General features: G+C 41.3%; 1 protein-coding gene across 3 annotated transcripts; it reads right to left on the reverse strand.

The window, feature by feature from the left end:
• Positions 1-3,166: 3,166 nt before the first annotated feature.
• sult4a1 (sulfotransferase family 4A, member 1) lies at positions 3,167-21,437 on the reverse strand. 3 transcript variants are annotated; one of them, XR_013205385.1, is made up of 8 exons: positions 21,103-21,404; positions 11,809-11,939; positions 11,615-11,695; positions 10,849-10,975; positions 10,660-10,754; positions 7,135-7,273; positions 5,540-5,654; positions 3,167-4,552 (listed from the first exon to the last, which is right to left on the reverse strand). XR_013205385.1 is itself a non-coding variant. In XM_077234969.1 (7 exons), exons 1-7 carry the CDS (start codon positions 21,269-21,271, stop codon positions 4,440-4,442), a joined length of 855 nt encoding a protein of 284 aa, XP_077091084.1. In that variant the 5' UTR covers positions 21,272-21,437; the 3' UTR covers positions 3,167-4,439. The 3 variants fall into 3 exon arrangements, 2 of the variants coding, with proteins under 2 accessions (XP_077091084.1, XP_077091086.1); XM_077234969.1 differs by lacking the exon at positions 5,540-5,654 and having other exon boundaries at positions 21,103-21,437; XM_077234971.1 differs by lacking the exon at positions 3,167-4,552 and having other exon boundaries at positions 5,348-5,654.
• Between the last annotated feature and the right edge of the window lie 168 nt (positions 21,438-21,605).

Below are 21,605 nucleotides of genomic sequence, written 5' to 3' on the forward strand. Positions count from 1 at the left end.
CACAACCCGCGCCAAGTTGCTTGTCCAGAGCATGTGGGATAAGCATCATCACTGGGACGACCCCCTCCTTCCGCAGGATCTCCAGAGAGCTTGGAAAGAGTGGGAAGCCGAACTCAATCTGTTGCCTCGCATAACCTTACCTCGATCATATGTTCCAGCTCATGTGGGCCAAACGGTTGTCTCTAGACAGATCCACATATTCAGCGATGCATCTGAGAAAGCATACGGCTCGGTTTCCTACCTGCGGACTGAGGATGCCCAAGGCCAAGTCTACCTCTCATTCCTGGCAGCGAGATCAAGAGTCGCTCCTCGGCGACGACACTCCATTCCACGTCTAGAGCTCTGTGGTGCCCTGACAGCAGCCCAACTGGCAAAGATGTTGGAGGGGGAGCTGACCTTGAAGGTTGATCAGACTATACTTTGGAGTGATTCAACCACAGTGCTTACCTGGCTGCAGTCAGAGTCGTGCCGTTTTAAAGTATTTGTGGGAACCCGTGTAGCTGAAATTCAGGAACTCACTGAACCCAGCGCCTGGCGTTATGTGGACTCCTCACTGAATCCTGCCGATGATGTCACACGGGGTAAGACTCTTGGGGAGCTTGCCTTGCCTAATCGCTGGAGCCAAGGGCCCCCTTTCCTCCTCAAGGGACTCGACGAATGGCCGTCCCAATCACCTAAGCTGTCTGTTTCAGATTTGTCAGAATACAGGAAGTCAGTCTCTTGCGGTATTGTGACTAACAGTGACTGGCCATGTTCTCTACAAGGAGGCCAACACACTTGGAAGGATCTCGTTGAGGCTACGGTGCGTGAGCTGCACGGGGCGGCTGGACAGGGTAGCGCTGTTACTGCTTCAGATTATCATCAAGCAGAAATGACAATCTACAAGAGAATCCAGCAAGACTGTTTCCCAGAAGAATGGCATCACCTCAAGAAGGGCAAGTCAGTACCGAATAGTAGTCGCCTACTTACCTTGTCCCCAGAGTTAGACTCTAAGGAGGCGATCATACGTGTTGGTGGGAGATTGCGGCGTGCTGAAGCTCTCGATTCTGCTTTTAAACACCCGATCGTCCTGGATCCTGGTCATCCAGCCACCAAGCTACTTATACAGGACTATGACACTCGTCTCTGTCACCCTGGACCTGAACGGGTATACGCAGAAATGCGTCGCGCTTTTTGGATTCTGCGCGGGAGAGAGGCAATCCGTCAGATTCAACATCTCTGTAAGGAATGTCGAAGATGGAAGGCTAAGCCATCAGTGCCCAAGATGTCAGACTTACCCGTGGCCCGTCTGCGTCTATATAAGCCAGCCTTCTATTCCACAGGTGTAGACTGTTTTGGGCCTTTCCTGGTGAAGTTGGGACGCCGCTCTGAGAAGAGATGGGGTATTATATACAAATGTCTCACTACGCGAGCGGTGCACCTGGACCTCTTACATAGCTTGGATTCAGACTCGTTTCTAATGAGCCTCAGGAGATTCATTGCCCGTAGAGGGACGCCGGCTGAACTCTACTCGGATCAGGGCACAAATTTTAAAGCAGGAGAGAAAGAGCTTCGCGAGACATTTGACGGTCTATCCTCAGAGCTTCAGCAACTTCTAGCGAAGCAGAAGATTGCCTTTCACTTCAACCCTCCGGCAGCACCCCATTTCGGTGGGGCATGGGAGCGAGAGATAAGATCGGTCAAATCTGCTTTGTATACAGTTATAGGAGCTCAGCCGGTCTCCGAAGAAGTACTCCGTACCGTCTTGTTGGAAGTCGAGGCGATACTGAACACAAAACCCCTGGGATATAGCTCAGCCAACATAGCAGATCTGGATGCAATCACTCCGAACATCCTCTTGATGGGGCGGCTCGATGGTGCTTTGCCCCAGGTGGTATACAACAAGAGTGAAGGCTTGAGCAGGAAAAGATGGAGGCACTGTCAGGTCTTGGCAGACCACTTCTGGTCTAGGTTTATAAGGTACTACTTGCCCACCTTGCAGCCTCGACAGAAGTGGCATATAACCACAGGGGATCTTGCGGTCGACTCTGTTGTTCTGATGATGGACCCGCAGCTTCCCAGGGCTCTTTGGCCAGTCGGTAGAGTGACTAAGGTACATCAGAGTGCTGATAGTCGTGTAAGGTCAGCAGATGTCCGGATCAAGGACAGAGTCTACACCAGACCAGTTGCCCGTCTCATCGCCCTTCCAGCTATCCCAGATTCATAGGAGGGAAAGAATTCCGTCGTAGTGTCCACGGAAGATGCTGAACAGTGAGCCTTCCTCTGGAGCAAATTGCATGCAATTTGGGGGCGGCTGTGAGAAAGTCTCACTAATGACACTGATTTGTGACATGGATGTATAAGTGTCTCTTCCCGATCGCGGGGACTCTTATTTTGGCGGAACGCAGCTCATTCGGTGGATTGCTTCAGAGCACAGTGCGCGTGCGATCCAGTCTGGCATCAGCCGTCATCTTCAGTGAGAACGAGCCGTAAAATTCCCTTACTGAATGCCGTTAAAGGATCGTCGTTATGTTCCTTTGAGTGTTAAAGTTGTGTGCGTCCAGAGAGAAAACCACACACATATATGCTGACCCACGTCTACGGACATAAGCACGAGACGATACCACTCAGTGCCAGTATTCATGCTCATCCTTGATATGTGTACAGAGAGCACTGTTTAACTCAACCTGATAGGATCTGGCTCCCCCTCTGCATATGCTTGTTCAAATAAATCTGTTGAACTGGATTCCTTCTCCGACTTTGGTGTTCTAACCGGCACACCCGTATCAGCTTCATCTCACTAGCAACAGCTAGCACCTTACAGTCCTTAGCCCCTCAGCTACAGTGTGTATACTGTGCGCATATGCACATTTTCTGTATGCATTAAATATCGGCTTACCTACTACCTTTTTCCAAATTTGCATTAGCGCACAGCCGCACACTGCACAGAAAACAATGGAAGCTTTCATTGCATTTTGGGGCATTCTGATTCACAATTAATAAAATATAAACTCACAATTCCGAGAAAAAGAATTGTGAGTTTATATTTTGCAATTTGGACTTTATAGCTCGCAATTGTGAGTTTACATCTAAACTGAAAAACAGTCAGAATTGCGGTATATAAACTTGCAATTGCGAGGAAAGAGGAAAAAAATTGTGAGAAATAAAACTTGCAAGAGATAAAAAGTCTAAATCATGTTTTTTTTATTCCATGGCTGAAACTATAAAACAGAATGCCACATTGAAATGCACTCAACATTCTAAATGTGTTGCAAATGAACCCGATGTAATATCTATGTTATCGTGTCACTATATGATCAAAATGCCAAGAGATTTTTGGGATCAAAAATGCAAAATAGTAATTTTATTTTCTGACACAACCATCGCTCTCTGAATTAAACATGCGCTTAATGAGGTCATGTGACAATGTGGCATACAACTGATCGAACTATTTAGTGGCGTAATGCATACATACTATTTTTTAACAATAGCATACTGTTGAACAATTCCATTCTGAACACAGCAATTGTTGGATATGTGAGATTACAAGTCACTTTGCTATGAGTGCTGGTATCTGAGTTCACCTTACGCATATTTTATACTTTTGATCAAAACATAATGATGAAATACAAACTCATATTTGCTCATAACAACACTTCTGATGCATTATATTACGATATATGCATGTAACTGATGTGAAATGTTTTAAAAAGATCCCCTTCCTACTCCTCGACTCAGAGTGTATGTTCGTGTGAATGATCCTGGGGGATGATGCAAATAGATGTGATGCACTCAAAAATGAAAATATAGATGTAATCAAGAGAAGATAACAACAATGTGAATTTCATTACGGTATCAATTAATAGCCATACTATACATACCATATAAGTCAAAGCCATCTAGAAGCCACTAAGAGAGGTGCACAAAAAGAAGCGAAATGACGTTCCACACATACTTTAAGATCTTTTGGCCAGGAGCCAATCAGCATTCATCATGAGGCTCAGGTTTTCACGACCTGAGTTGTGATTGGATGACTGCATATTTGGTGCATCTATTAGCCAATGATTTCTAGAATCCTCCTGAGAGTTTGTCGTAAGGGCCTTAGCATATAGAATATAGTCTAAATCATTTTCTAATTTCTAATTTTTTATAAATACTCGTCATAAGCGCCTTTGGGTTATGGAATAGCTCTGTACAATGTGCAAACGCAACAAGCACTGTGCTTACACTTCGGACTAGCACTGCTGATGCAATACAAATACACAAGAAAAAAAAGCCTCTCAGTAACTGTACTAGGTAACTTTCGAGTAGCTAATGAAAGCATTGATGAGCAAGAGATGGTGGGGATGGAAAGATAAAATCTGGATGGGGAACGTCCATCAGGTGACATTAAGCACAGCAGGTGATTGGTTGGTTAGTTTGTTGTTTGAGCGGTTAACGGATAGTCCAGTGTCGCTTCCTCACAGGTTAAAGTCAAAGGTCAGGTCAGACTTTGCCATCTTCTGTCGGTAAACACCATCAAACTTTTCGTTCATGGACACAGTGAAAACATCCTTCCAAAGCCCAAACCGACCTGAAGCAGATGAAAACAGAGTTAGAAGAGCTCTTGATTTCAAAATTACCTCACAGGTTTGGTTTCAACACTAGTTAAAATCTATTGGCAGCATTTGTGGCATAACTTTGATTGCCAAAGAGAATAATTCATTCCTCAGTTGTGTTTTCAAAAAGCACTGACTGTAAAATCTTTCAACTTAAATATCATGCATATAATGCTGCTAACTTTTATATGATAGAACTTATAGGAATTACATCAGTCAGACAGGTAAGGTAATCCATCCATTTAAAAAAGGACAATTTAGATTAACTATAACTATACACCTCAAATAATACATATTTTTTTACTGAATAATTTATGTTTTAATGTAAGTCATAGCTGTCAACATTGAACATTGAAAATAAGTGAGATTTCCCGGAATCCATCCCCAAAATAAGGGATTTTTTTACACGATTCTTACCCACAAACTTTTAAAAAAGCACTAATCATTAACAGTCTAAAGAGTTTATAACTACATAGGCCTACATATAGTGTTTGTGTGTATATGAGAGAGAGAGAAAGAGACAGTGTGTGTGTGTGTGTGTGAGGTAGAGAGAGACAGAGTGTGTCTGTGTGTGTGTTAGGGCTGTGACCATAACCGTGAGACTTCAAGCCGAAACTGCCCGAGCTTGTACGTCTCACACAATCAGAGCGTAAAAATACGTGATATTTTACGGGAAAATACTAAAACGGGAAGACAGCGGGAAAAGAGCTAAAATACGTGAGAAACCCGGAAAAAACGGGAGGGTTGACAGCTATGATGTAAGTGTGTCATCAAAAATACAAGCTTCACATTTCTGCTGCATACCTTCCGGAATGCTGGCTTGGTTTAATTGCATTGTAAGTGCCTATTTTTTCTTTATTTGATTTTTTTATTGACAAAATTGTAATTTTTTTATGGTAACCAATATTATGGCAATCGGATCCAGAACATTGCTTAAAGACTTGACATCACCCAGAACTCACCTTCTGTACCTCTCTCACACATATTTTCCATCTTCATGTTCACTGTTTATATAATAAGTACTCCCTACTGTACTGTATGTAGTGAGTAGTCAGCATCATGCCAAGAATCCATGCACTAAAAGAAAATGGAACAAGACACAAGAAAACAACAAAACAGAACTAAAGTGCAAATGATAAAATAATCTAAAATAAAAGGCAAATCCTCTCTTTTATGTAAAAAAAGGGGGGGGGGGGGGTCATAAAGTTTATTAAATAATAACAAAATAATAGGATAAAGACAACAGATAGCAACAGAAATTTCCATAGAAATAAAGATGCACCATGCATATTCACCACATGATGGCAGTGGTTCTCAAACCGTTTCTGCAGGCCCGGGCCCCCCTTTTAGAGGAAAATATTTGCATGCCCCCCACGTGCATCCACATAAAGATAATCTCAGGCATGACCTTGCTTGAAACATTGTAATTAATACAGTAATAAAATAAATCAACTTCAACAAGCTTCTCTTTGTGTTTGTGATGTGAAGTCTCTTAAAGACAGTTGACGGCACCCATTGACTTCCATGGTATTTTTTTCCAACAATGGAAGTCAGTGGGCTCCTTCAACTGTCTGGTTACCAATATTCTTTAAAATATCTTCTTTTGTGTTCAACTTGAGGGTAAGTATTTGTTAACTTTAAGGCCGGGACACGTTTTTGTCTTGTTTTTTCGGTTGGCTCTTGTCAGTCTTTGCAGTGTGTTCAAGCGCAGCTTTTTGACCCAGACTGCAGCCGACACGAGCCGACAACACAGGCGGCTTTGTCTCCGCTAGTTCTTTGACGTCGGCGTGGTGTGTAACAAAATTAAGTGGCGTCTTAACTTGTTTGGCTTCATACTGTCAGAAGCTACTATTTAGGCACAGCAGGTAACACACTGGTCTCTCTTTATTACCCACCGTTGTACTGGTGAATCCAAGGGCGAGATATGTCTCGTCATATTTTCTCGTCTTTAAAACACAGTGTCTACGCCGTTCGTGATGGTTGTCGCGTAGCACAGCAACAGTTTGATGACACTGTCTATACTGGACAGAGCAAACATTGCTAATCCATTTGTTTTTCAGAAGTTGTGTGAGTGCTTGGAGTAGGCCTGCGTTAGAAATAGAACGGGGCATCAGTTTACTGCCTGTCGTCGATGCATTCAGTGTAGAAGGCATCACTGGTTATAATGGGTTCTGTTTGCTTTTTTTTATCGCCGCACCGCTCGCATCTGGTAGCCACGTTGTTTTGGTAGTTGTGAAGTTTAAAGTAGATTCATCATCTACTTTACGTTTACCTGGCACAGGCAGTCCTTTTATAAACTTGTCCATGCTTAGTGCAGAACCATGCATCTTTCATTTATATTTTTGCACGGCTCCCTGCAATACTCAATTCTGATTCTTCAATTACACCATCTAGCGGAATGTTATTAAACTATAAAAACCACTACTTATTTACTAACTGAAGAGGTTTCTTTGGCATAACAATCTTCTGAATGTACACTATCCCTTAGCCTTGCTGCCCCCCCCCCCCCCCTTATACCTACGAGCACCCCCATTTATTCCTGTCGTCCCGCTCTTACCCCGGTAGATGGACAGGGCCTCGGAGTTGCAGCACTGCTCGATGAGTTGGTTACAGCTCTCCACCATGCTCTCCCGCTGGGCTTTATCACACGCGATACCCAGGAATTGAGCCAGCTGCTCCACCAGGGTCCCCAGATCCTCCAGTCAACAATTACAGGCAGCAGGAAAGATGGAGAGAAAGAGAGAATGACAGTCTTTCAGTTATGTAATTTATGACTCACACCTTGGTCTTACTCAGATGTATACATGAACACGTAATAGGCTTACATTATAACTTTGTTTTGCATTAAAAATACGCTTGTCTGTTACAACATAATTCACTTTTTATCAGGGGTGGTAAAAGTACTCAAAAATTATACTCGAGTAAAAGTATATATACCTAAATAAAAAATGACTCCAGTAAAAGTGAAAAGTCCTCCATTCAAACATCACTTGAGTAAAAGTACAAAAGTATCCGATTTAAAACGTACTTAAGTACCGAAATTAAAAATCAAATATTCAAACTGTAAATATTAATAATTAAACAGATCAATTGTTTTGGGAGTGATATGCAATGTTTTAATTGAACAAATTATTCGATACTGCAATTAAGAATTTGTTAGATTTGCAATCAGTCAAGAGACAATGAAGCACCTTGCATCAATTCTAAACAATTTCATTAAGTTTAGTGACATATTATGGTGCAATGACTGGTAGGCCATTCTTTGATACAAATTTTACAATTTCAATTCAATTATTGTGGTTTGATTCCGATCTTGATTCAATATAGATTCATTTTGATAAATATTTGGTACAGTAGATACATGTTAATTTTTAAATTAAGAAAATCTCACCTAATTCTGTAAACATAGGCTATAGAGAGCCCTGTCAGCTGGTATTATTAAATGTTAAAAATACATGTGATTTTTATTATAATAACAACTTTATAATATTTTAATGATATAAGTAAAAAATATAATAAATATATAGTCCACATATTTAGCAAAATACTAATTTATACTAATATTAAATATATTATAAAATACTAATTTTTCTAGCAAACTAACGTGCTATGGTCATTAAATTTTTTTTTTTTTGAGGTTGCCTAAATGTAACGTTATGTGACATATTGTTCTCCAGCTGTTTTATTGACCTCTTTCAGCGGTTGAAAAACACTGATTTATTGATATTATGTATAAGGTATATACATTTCGGTAAGTTGTACTGTATCTTTCAACATAGGCTACCTATTATTGTTCATTTGTGTTTAATTACAATTAACTAGTAGTAAAGATATTAACGGCACCCTGCATAGCAGGCGCTAGCTATCGGTCACGTCACATTTAAAAGCTCCAAAACGGTATTTATTGTTTGAATTTCATAATAAAATTGACAGAATCTGAGAGCTGAGAATTTATTTCATATCAAAAGTAACCCACTCTGTCCTGTCTGTCGGTGTCAATGTCCTCTTTGCTTCGCGATTTTTCTCTGCGTGAGAAAATGGATGTGTCGTGAGAGCGTGTGGAATGTGTCGATTACGTGAGTCTGAATGAGTGAGAGTTTGCAGCTGTGCAATAGACATGTTCCATAACATTAGCTGCATCAAACAGAAGATGTGCAAGATACAGTGTAAGCGGGAATCTCTGGGTCATTGCTGGCCAGAGCTGCACCTTCACCTGTTTCTGCGGTCATCTTCCACAATGGCGAACTGACTGCTATGTGAGCTTATGCTGGCAAAGAGCTCGTGCGTTCTTTTTTTCAAAATAAAACCAAGTTTTTCATTGGTTTGGAAAGCCAGTGTATTAAATACTTGGAGCGGGCATGGGGAAATGTAATGGAGTAAAAAGTAAACTTTGTCTTTAATATTGTAGTGGAGTAAGAGTAAAAGTAGATGCAAATAAAACTTACTCAAGTAAAGTACAGATACCCGAAAAAAATACTTAAGTAAAGTAACTAAGTATTTTTACTTCGTTACTTACCACCACTGCTTTTTATACCAGCTGTTCTGTGTCCAGAAAAACTAAATTGCTAAAAGTACATCATGCAAAGCGACCAATTCATGTATGTGCAACTTTTAACATTTGTTTATATTTTATATTATTTTAGTTTATTATTCATAAACTTTTAAACAATCATAGCAATTTGATTAATATTTAATTCATGTGTTGAAAAAATGAAAACAACAGTTTTATATATATGATAACTCTTTACAATAAGGTTTCATTTGTTAGCATTAATTAACTACATTAGTTATCAAACTAACAATGAGCAATACTTCTACAGCATTTATTAATGTTAGTTAATGTTAATCTCGCCATTTCCTTATACATTATTAAAATCAAAAGTTGTATCTGCGTTTACATTATTTAATGCACTAGGAACTAACATGAAAATTATGTGAAATAAGAAAAAAATGCTGTAAAAAAAAAAAATATATATATATATTGCTCATTGTTAGTTAGTAATGCAAATGGTGCCTTATTGTAAAGTGTTACCATATTTGATATTAACTTATATAATATCCTTTATGTTCAGCATATAGTCCCTGACCTCTAACTGCTTAAAGAATCACAGACTCCTGGAACATGGTGTCCTATCTATCGACTCTATAGATATGTTTCTATACATTAGTCTGTTGCCTCTGTCACATGTCTCTGTTTGTCTGTTTGTGCTTTCCTGCTGGACTCTGAGCTCTCTTAATCGCAGTACCACATAAAGATATGGAAACAACATATTCAAGAGACTGACTATCAGTGATTCCCCTCCTATACATACATAACACACTACTATCAAGCTTTCCAGGAACTGTTAAGAATTAAATGTACTAACTATTATCCCAGTTGCTTTTTATTTTATTTTTTTTTAAATGGTTGATTTACAAGTACTAAATCACCCATTACCTCTTTGTACTGATACTACATAGACAAATGTACAAGAGGTTATGTTCAAAATACAATACTAACGCACCGCTTACTGAAATAAGAAATGGTGAACACGGAGTGTACACTACTATTTTTTAAAGATTGCATGAAGTGGAACACGCTATGAGTTTGAGATCATTCACCATCTCTGCATCACTGTTTACAGGAAACTGAATTAAAGCGGAAATGTTGCTAGAATATTAGAAATATTTGAAAAGAATATTAGATATATTATAAGTTGAGGTACAAGTACTAACATTTCTAAAACTAAAATAAGAATGACTAAAAGCTATACAGAAATATATATATATATATATATCACATACCAGAATTAGTAAAACTTGAAGATATAAAAATGACTGCTAATTGAAAATATTCATAAATACTATAATAGGATATAAATAATACTAAAATAACACTGATATGTCTACAAACAAATACAATCGAGCAATAAATGTTTAATAATCAATTACAAAATAGATTTTAAAAAAGCAACATTTTCGTATTTTTTGCAATAACAAAATCGAAAAACTGCACACTGTGGTAGGAGAAAAGGAGAAACTCTGTGTGTGTGTGTGTGCGTGCGTGCGTGTGTGTGTGTGTGTGTCTCAATGCAGGCGGTACCTTGTACATGTCCTCATATTTCAAAAAGAGAACATTAGAGTCCATGCGATGCTCCCAGAACTCCTGAACATGCTCAAACCAGGAACCGTATCCCACTGCAGAGAAACAGGAAACAGACAAAAAAAGTTCATTCTCATACACTTTCCTTTTGAGCAAATCTGCCACTTTTGTGTCATGTCTCTTACTCACACTTGTCGTTCATGAATCGCCTGCAGAACTCCTGGAATGTTCCCCGGTAGCTCATGGTTCGTAAAGAGCGATGGAACTGGTAGTAGGACACCACCAGGTCTTTAGGGTTCCTGGCCATATATATCACCTAGAGGACATACATTGATATGTTTGTTGAAAGGCATATTCATACCAAAATCTATACAAAAAGCGAATCACTGATGAAAAGACTCTTCACACCATAAGCAAAGTAGAATACAAATGCAATTCATTGTATACAACTGTACTACTCTTACGCTCATCAAGGCTTCATTTATTTGATAAAAAATACAGTTTAAAAAGTAATATTGTTTTCTATATTTAATATAGCCTTTAAAATGTAATTAATTCCTGTGATGGCATTGTTGAATGTACATCATTACTCTAGTCTTCAGTGTTACATGAACCTTCGTTCTAATATGCTAATTTGCTGGTAAATACACATTTCTTATTATTTTCAATGTTGAGAACAGTTGTGCTGCTTAACATTTTTGTGGAAACTGTGAACCCTTTTTTTTCCCCAGGATGCTTTGATTGAATAGAAATGTGAAAAGACCTAATTTATTTGAAACAGAAATCTTTTGTAATGTTATAAATGTCTTTACTGTCACTTCTGATTACTTTATTGCATCCTTGCTAAATAAAGGTATTAATGCGTAGTATAATAAAGATAGAAAGTTTTGTGTGAATAGGCCCTAATGGACAAATAGAAATCATAATTAATATGTTGCATTGTGTTCCAGCTAACCTTGCCTTCTCCATTGTGCATGGCTGTGGGCAGGAATCGGTACGGCAGGTGACTTTTGATCAGACGAGGCGACGTCAGTTCCTACGTAAACAAAAAATAAAACTGCGGTTTGTCAGTCAAAGAGGTCAGAGGTCAGCATTCTCATGCTGAAGGCCATAGTTTTGGTAAATATGTGCATGTGAGAGAGAGTTTACCTGGATAATCTCCAACCCCGGCTGTGGGTATTCCAACACAGGAAGCTGCTCATCAATATTCATGAGGCCGATTTCATCTGGGTCTGCACCCTGGCTCACCAGATACACTACCTCCTGTAACAAACTCGTACCTATGTGTGTGAGAGGCAGGAAGGAAAGTCATATCGGATGTATTATTGATGCTAAAAAGATGACTTTGCCTGCTGCACTTAACTGAATTGAGTATTAGTAAACATATAAATATAGCCAGACCTGCAACCCCAAAACCATTTAAAAACCATTCTTTTTTTATAATAATTATGTCAATAATTATGCATAATTATTTTCTTTTCTTTTTTATTAGTTTTGATCATCCCAGAGGAGCTATAATGAGGAGCAGCCCCTCCGTTTAACTGTTTACTCGTCCTACAGAATTAATATTGATAACTGGTGAAGGTCTGATATTTTAATTTGATTTATCTATTTGTTATGTATATAAATTTGTTCTGACATTTAGCTTTGATGTTAATAAAAGGATATTTTGTTTAACGTACTGACCAACAGGAAAACAGGAAGATGTCACATTCCAAGAAAATATCTTGCACAAAATGTACAAATGATATATATATATATATATATAAAAGTCATAACAAATTAATTGTAAGAGTAATTATGGAAGACAGAAACACATGACAAGCATTAGACAACTGAAAAAGAGCCTTTAAAGCCTGACAAGTTTTATTTGGATCCTCTAAAAAGCCTGAAAAATGCAAGTTTGTGGACTGATCGTATTAAGTGTATATAATCAAGTATATTTATTTTCTCACTCTTTGTTTTTTGTGTGTGTGTCTGTGGAGGCGTATCAGTGTCCTCTTTCACTTCTTATTTTTCCCCATTTAGATGAAAAGAAAAGGCAGGCATGTGACTATCTTCCGTTTAGTTGAGGTTGTTTAGTAGAAAAGATTGTTTTGCCAATTCAGCAGAACGTCCTCGGGTTATGACTGTAACCCTTGTTCCCTGAGAAAGGGAACAAGGACTGCGTCGATTGACACTTTGGGGGGGGGGGACGCCCCTAAGCGTAGCGCCTCTGAAGTATGAATGAAACTAAGCCAATCTCTGATTGGTGTTGCGTCATGACGTAATGTGTGACGGCATACAAGCGGAAGCTATAAAGGACGCCGGCACACATGAGATGTCAGCTTCTGTGATGAAGCAAGCGCTCCCAGGCAGGGGAAGGTGTGGCGAAGGGACGCAGTCCTCGTTCCCTTTCTCAGGGAACAAGGGTTACAGTCGTAACCCGAGGACGTTCCCTTTCGAGGGAACTCGGACTGCGTCGATTGACACTTTGGGGGAACGAGTACCCACTATGCCACAACGCGCCCTGCCTGTCCTAGTGTGAAGCTGCTCACAGGCACACATAGGACGAGAGCACGAGAGTGCCAGGTGTTGACGGAATGTCCAGGCTATAGAACCTAATAAAGGTATGAGGGGTGGCCCATCCAGCTGCATCGCAGACTTCCTGGATCGGGGCCCCCGCGAGAAGGGCTCTAGAGGACGACATGCCTCTGGTTGAATGAGCCCTCACGGCAAAAGGTGAAGGCAAACTGCGCACCTGGTAGGCCAAAGAAATAGCATGGACAATCCAGTTGCTGAGGGTCTGTTTGGAGGCAGGAAGACCCTTCTTGGGCGACCCGAAACACACCAGCAATTGGTCCGACTTCCGCCATGAAGAGGACCTCTGAATATAGACTTTTAGAACTCTGAAAGGACAGAGCAGATGAAGTCTCTCCTCATGCGCCATCACGTGAGGTGGAGGATGAAAGGCCTGCAGAACCGTAGGCCGTGCTGAATTGGATGGCACCTTAGGCAAATAGCCCGGCCTGGGATGTAGGATGGCTTTAATGTCGCCTGGAGCAAACTCCAGGCACCCGTTAGATATAGAGAACGCCTGGAGATCTCCTACCCTCCTCAGAGAAGTAATGGCCAACAGAAAAACCACCTTCAGGGAAAGGTTCTTGCCCTCAGCCGACTCCAATGGTTCGAAGGGGGCCTCGGCCAGCCCTTCGAGAACCACTGCCAGGTCCCATGTGGGAACCCTGGAACGAGCCGCAGGTCTCATCCTCCAGGCCCCACGGAGGAAACGTACGACCGACTGCTGTCTCCCGAGAGGTCCACCACCCAATGGAGCATGGAAAGCCACAATGGCAGCCACGTACACCTTGAGTGTGGAAAGGGTAAGACCAGCTGAAAAACGATCTTGGAGGAACTCCAGAACTGAAGCCACTGGGCAGTCAACTGGATCCACCTCACGCTCTCTACATCAGTTGGTAAAGACATTCCACTTTAAGCCGTACAATTTCCTCGTGGAGGGAGCTCTGGAGCTGAGTATGGTCTCCACTACTCCAGCTGATAGGCCGGCCTCTAGGTACTGTGCACCTCAGGGGCCAGACCCACAGTTTCCATAACTCGGGCCGAGGGTGAAACATTGAGCCCTCTGCCTGTGACAGCAGGTCCCTCCTGAGGGGAATCTCCCACGGAGGGCCGTCTAGGAGCAATACGATGTCTGAGAAGCATACTCGGGCCGGCCACAACGGGGCTACCAGCAGTAGACCGATCCCGTCGCGACGGACCCTCTCTAGAACTCCCGGGAGCAGAGCGATCGGGGGAAATGCATACAGACGCAGCCTCGGCCACGTCTGCACCATGGTATCCAACCGCAGCGGGGCTGGGTGAGTGAGGGATAACCACAGTGGACAGTGGATCGTCTCTCGAGAAGCGAATAAGTCCACTCCCACTGAGCCGAACCTCTGAGATATTGACTCCACAACCTCGGGGTGGAGTCTCCATTCCCTGGGCCTCAGCCCCTGTCTCGACAGGATGTCTGCTTCCTGATTTTGACTCCCTGGGATGTAAATTGCTCTTAGGAATAACAGTTTCCCCTGGGACCACAGGAGGATCTGATGCGCCAGTCTGCATAAAGGACGAGACCTCAGACCCATATTGTCGGACCTCACAAGGACATGCTGACCTTTGAGGTCCGGCAGGAAACTCCTCTGAGCTCGGAACACCGCCAACAACCCCAGGCAGTTTATGTGCCAGGAGGAATGATGGTCCTGCCACAGGCCTGTCGAAAAGCGGCCGTCCATGACCGCGCCCAGCCCATGAGGGAGGCGTCTGTCGAAACGGTTTTCCGGCGACATTAAGCTCCCAACACTGGACGTTGGGACAGAGACCAAGCTTTTTTCCCCATAGATAGGAAACGAAGGCATCTGCGTGTAACCCTGATCATGCGGAACGGGTTCCCCCTCGGGGAGAACCCCTTGGTTTTCAACCACCACTGGAGGGCCCTCATGTGCAGCAGGCCAAATGGAATAATGCTGGACGCTGCTGCCATGAGCCCCAACACTCTTTGAAAATATTTCACAGTAATGGCTTGGCCTAGCTTATCCTGGACACTGTGGCCAGAATGGACTCGATTCGTGCAGGAGACAATCGTGCCCGCATCGTGACCGAGTCCCACACCACTCCCAGGAACGTGGTTCTCTGGGCAGGTGTCAACATGCTCTTTTTCGTGTTGAGTCTCAACCCCAGGCTTTGAATGTGGGCGAGGACGACATCTCGATGCCGAACCGCCAGCTCTTGTGACTGGGCCAGAATCATACAGTCGTCGATATAATTGAGTACCCTGATGCCCCTGGAGGCTCAGCGGTGCAAGTGCTGCATCCATACATTTGGTAAATGTGCGTGGGGAGAGAGCTAGGCCGAACGGAAGAACCGATATTGGTACGCTTCGCCCCCGAAAGCGAACCTCAGGAACTTCCTGTGAGATGGAAGGATGGATATGTGGAAGTATGCGTCCTTTAGATCTATCGTGACAAACCAATCCTCGGATTGAATTTGACTCACTATGATGGGAATAGTGAGCATCTTGAACCTGAATCTCCTCAGAGAACGATTCAAGTGTCTGAGATCTATTATTGGACGAAACTATAAAGTAGCGGCTGTAAAACCCGGACTCCCTGTCCGGTGGAGGAATATGTTCTAAAGCCTCCTTTACCAGCAGGGAGTTAACTTCCTGTACTGGGTCGACAGCAGTCCAGACCACCCCGTTGAACCTTGGTGGGCATAAACCGAACTGCAGCCTGTACCCCTTTTGAATGGTGAGCAGGGCCCAAGGCGAAATATTCGTGAGATTTTTCCATGAGATATTCCGTCGAGATATTTCTCAATGAACACAGCCAGCACCCTCGGGAGCGACTGTTCATGCCTCGCACACACACAGAATCTTTATTGCAAAGTAGACATGTAATCTACGCGTTGCCTCGGCAAACGCGAGATCCGAGCAACTAGATTCTGTATTGCAATGTAGACCTTTGATCTACGTGCTGCCTCGACAAACGCGAGATCCAAGTCACAGAATCTTATTGCAGAGTAGACCCGTAATCAACGCGCTGCCTCGGCAAACGCGAGATCCGAGCCACTATAGATTCTATATTGCAACAGACCCATTTGCGAGCCCCATGAAGAGCGTTGCCACGCCGCCTCAGCAGACGCGGGTCCCGCACCACGGGGCCCGCGAGCCTGACCACCATTTTTTTTAAATGGCCAGGCGGGAGCGCAGCACATGGATTGGAAGTTTTTCACAATCCTCGCAAGCAGCCCCCTCGAGAGCTGCCAGCGCGTGCTGCACTCCCAAACAACGTGTAGGCCTACACAAACGATGTGTGTCCCCACCCGTGATATAACGAGGGGAGGGATGCACACACCGAGTGAAACTTGGGCTCGCCATAATATATATATATATAGTTGTAATGCTTTGTGACAGACAACACCAAATAAGACAGACAAGTCAAACAGAGAGCGCTTTGCTGAAGAACAAAAAGCTGACGTCTCATGTGTGCCGGCGTGCTTTATAGCTTCCGCTTGTATGCCGTCACACATTAAGTCATGACACAACACCAATCAGAGATTGGCTTAGGCTGCGTTTACACTTGGCGATCACTGTGATCCGATCAAGCAGATCGGATCATTAGACAATCAGGACATTGTGCGTTTACATTTGTTCACATTAAGGAGCCTCTGTATCTGGATAACCGATCGGATTCCTGTTTCCTGCATAAATTAGGTCTGTGGCACGACACCAGATTAAGAGCAAAGATGATACAAATGAAACAATGTCCCAATTGCTTTCACTCACTCACTTTACTTTCAATCTCCAGTAAATAGATCAAATAAATTTTTTTGAACGAAGGAATACTTCCAGAGTTGATCATACAAAAATAACTGGGTTGATCATGTTAAAGTCACATCGATCATCTGGGTTTAAGCTTATAGCGTGCATTGATAAACATGCTGAAACAATAAAAACATTCAACATTTAAAACATTAAAAAAAATTCCGATTCCGATTATTCCTCTGGCAAAGCAGCGTGCAGGTCTTCATTAAAGGGTTAGTTCACCCAAAAATGAAAATGATGTCATTAATGACTCCAAGCCCATAAGACCTCCGTTCATCTTCAGAACACAGTTTAAGATATTTTAGATTTAGTCCGAGAACTTTCTGTTTCCTCCATTGAAAATGTATGAAAGGTATACTGTCCTTGTCCAGAAAGGAAATAAAGACATAATCGAAGTAGTCCATGTGACATCAGTGGGTTAGTTAGAATGTTTTGAAGCATCGGAAATACATTTTGGTCCAAAAATAACAAAAACTACGACTTTATTCAGCATTGTATTGTCTTCCGGTTCTGTTCTGTCTTTATTTCCTTTCTGGACAAGGACAGTATACCGTTCATACATTTTGAATGGAGGGACAGAAAGCTCTCGGACTAAATCTAAAATATCTTAAACTGTGTTCTGAAGATGAACGGAGGTCTTACGGGCTTGGAGCGACATGAGGGTGAGTCATTAATGACATCATTTTCATTTTGGGGGTGAACTAACCCTTTAAGATCATGACTGTATACAGGCGATCGCCTCGTTCAAATAATGTTGCAAAATTAAAATGAAAAATGAAACACATAGTATCATGTAAGTCTAAATAAACTGTGTTAAAGATTGACGTTTATTGTAAAGTTCAAATTAAGTTTCATTTCTTGTCTAAACTGCGTCTGGCCATTATTTTCTGACAGCCACGCGGGGAGACTGGGCGGGGATTTAAATTACGTCCACCTTTGAATGCAGACACGATGGCTGGATTGCGTTTACATTACACTGAGATCCGATCACAATGCGTCCTCGACTACCTCCGAACCTGGACACGCTGATCGGATAACATTCCGATCAGAAATGTGTTTACACTTGTCTTTTCAATGTGTATGTGGACAACATCCGGATGGTCGCATGCTAATGCCAAGTGTAAACGCAACCTTAGTTTCATTCATACTTCAGAGGCGCAGCGCTGAACCCCCCCCCCCCCCCCCCCCCCCCCCCCCCAAAGTGTCAATCGACGCAGTCCGAGTTCCCTCGAAAGTGAACTCATATTTCTTTATGATTTTTCAGGCCTTATGGAGCACAAAACAAAGGCATAATGAAAAAATGACCTTGAAATGATCATAATGTGTCTCTTTCGCTCTCGTCGAGCAGTTTTGTTTACTCTTGGCTGACTTCTGACGGACCCTTCCTCTTAAAAGGACAATCAAGTTATTCTAAAATGTATGTAATCATACACCGGGCCATAGCTAGGGTATCCGGGGCCCTAGTGTAAGTTGTTCATTATATATTATGCAATTATATAATTTAACCACATAACGTATATGCCGTGTATATATACAGTGTTTATATATATATATATATATATATATATATATATATATATATATATATATATATATATTTCTCCTACAACAGAGGTATTAACCTCAAATGAGATATAGCCAGTTGAGGTTCTCCATTAAACATTCTTACAACCATTAATTGTATCTATTTACAGCTATTGGAATAGTTAAACAGTTACTGTACATTATTTAAGGTATGATTTTGTTTATATAGCAACATCAGAATTAGCTAAAGGTTAAGTGTATTATGTTTTTCTTTTCTTTTCTTTTTTTGCTTGTTTTTTGGGAGGGAAATCATATATAGTAGTGGCCAAAAGTGATGTCTAGCCTAGGGAAATTGACATCTTCATCCTTTATTAAAAATTTGTTAAAGGTTTTGTAATCATATTGCATAGTTGAGCTTGGATTCAATTGTTTGTGATAACGCAATGAAACATGCCAAATTTTGCGGACATAATTTTTGGCCAAGCTGTTATACAAAGAAATCATGAACACATGCAAAAACAAGAGAGAACCAACTAAATATGAATAACTGATCATGTTGTATGTATGCTTTTCCTGTGAGCATTTCGTTTATCTATGCATTCTGTTTTTGCATATAGTAAAATAAACCTGTAGCTGTGGTTTTTGCCAAATAATTTTGTCAGATAAATACCTTAACCATGTTTAGGGGTTTGTTCTTCCCTCATGTTTAAAATATTTTTTAGAGAAAATGTTCCTCATATTTAGATGGTTCAATCGAACTTGTAGGGTCATTAAAACGAATCACTTTTGACCATTACTGTACATTGAAATACAGTGAACTCTCATTGATTGGATTCAGTACATCATTAATGATGAGAACATTGAATTCTGCATGCTTACTTTTACAGGAACAACATACACAGAAACACACAGAAACAAATACAACCCCACCAGGTCTCTCGCTCAAAGATATATTCAATACTGTCAAAAAAAAATTGTTGTACAGATTCTAAGAATAAAGTTTTGTAAACACTCTTATGTTAGCTACTTTGAAGATCTGGAACTAATTTTATGAATCTAGGATTCTAAGGGCATAAGAAACATAAGGAGGGTCTATGTGTCAGTACGACGATGACATGGGTTTATTAATCCATTAATAAAAAAATTACTCCTTTCTCGACTGTCAAATACAAGTGAAAAATTTAAATGTGTTTGATTTGCAACCGATTTTGGTTTACAAAATCAATCCGCTTCCAGAAAACAAACCAACAGGGTCACATGACCCTCCGAGTGGCCACTTCCTCCCACTGGACTGGTAAACAAAATGAAGTCACTCAAAATAAAAATAAAATGATCCTGCAAACAACTTCCTCAATTGATTTAGTTTTTTATTTGAGAAGTATCAAGAAGCTTGTAATGTTTGACTTCCCCATTCCCACAACACCTATATCAACAAAGCAATGTCTGTTTACTCTGTAGATTCGACTGGCAGTGCAACGTGTGACTGTGTTGACCTGTCATCCATCACGGTCCCGCTGGAGACACACATTTCAGTGTGTAACAGCAGAGCTCGGCCTTCCCTCGGCTCTCCGGACTCAATTACACAGATGCTGGTGCGACACAACATCCTCTGCAAAGCCAAGCCATTTCAGACCCTTCTTACTCTCTCACTGCTGTCTGTCTACCTCTCAATTCTTCTCTTTGTAACGGCGCAATCATGGTGTAAACAATGCTTTCATTTATATATCATTTAGACGGTCCTAATGTTGTTTACAAGCCAAGGATGGTTTTCTTTTGGGCTTCTCAAGTGCAAGCAGGTTTGAAAGCAATGTAATGCATATGCACGTTCCAGTCTAACTTGCTTTTTTTGATGCAGGACAACAGAAAAAGTTTGTCTGTTTTCAGCAGCCTTATTACACAAGTAAACTGAGAAGCATGCGTGGGAGAGGGAGCAATATATCCTAAAAGGAAACAGCGCCTCTGCAGTGAATGAACACGTGTGGGCATGGCAAACATTTCATCTTGCTGTTTTTATTTCACATCAGCACACAATACAAACACGCACCCAGAAATCTTATTTGTCATTCTTATTAACCAAACATCACACAATCTCTAAAATAGCAACTTTACACCTTATTTTTTTAATCTAACTCATCAGCTCTAAGATGTAAGGTGGCCATCAGACTCTCAGGGTGGACCAGACATGAGTAGGGCCAGGCTGGTTTTATAATATTTTAAAAATTAGTAATGTTTGAAACTATTAATATTCCCGATGCCATCCAGGCCATTGATGAGAAACATATAAGTAAACATATTTTTAATCGTCTAGAAGTGCTATTTTTACTAAACAAACATGCTATATAAATATGCATATTAGTGTATTTGTTTTTATTAATTTTATTATATTCACAAGTTATCTGAAACATGCTTTGATGCAATCTAAATCATATTGTCTAAAAATAAATATGCAAAAAAGTGACGTGCAGTGATGACCGTTTATTTTGGTAAAACACCTCTGCATCCGCTATGAAGGAAAAGCCTATGCGAATGTAAACTGTAGCTATATGATTTCATACCTGATTTGGGGTATGTGACGATCCATATGTCGCTACTTCTTAACGAAAAGTTGGCGATCTCGTCCATCTTGCCCCTGCAGAAAGGAGGGAGTCGAACTCCATGATACTCGAAGTATTTGCTCTCGTATTCAATCGGGGTGCTCGGCGTGTCCACCTCGCTTTCCGCCATGCTTTCAAACGATTACAGCACGAAAAGCTCGTAGGGATTGATTTAAAAAAAAAGATTTGTGGAAAAGGACGCATTTAATATCCACCAGCCCTTGATTGTTTGGTAAAGACGTGCCGCTTTGCTTGCGCCTTGACCTTCAGCCAATCAGATTGCGTAGAGATGATGTAATAGGATTCTCTCGGTGTTGCTCAGCATCAGCACCAGTCGTCCGGGGCGGATCCTCGAGCACGCCAGCTCTTCATCAGTTATGTAAATAAACAATGTAAATAAGCGTTTCTACAAGTAGCCTACAACTATAGAATTGTGGTCGCTGAGTGAGAAAGCTGAATCCATT

This window comes from Siphateles boraxobius, unplaced genomic scaffold (assembly GCF_051911475.1).
Source record: "Siphateles boraxobius isolate OS27281-9 unplaced genomic scaffold, OSU_SipBor_1 19, whole genome shotgun sequence".
Taxonomy (NCBI): Eukaryota; Metazoa; Chordata; class Actinopteri; order Cypriniformes; family Leuciscidae; genus Siphateles; species Siphateles boraxobius.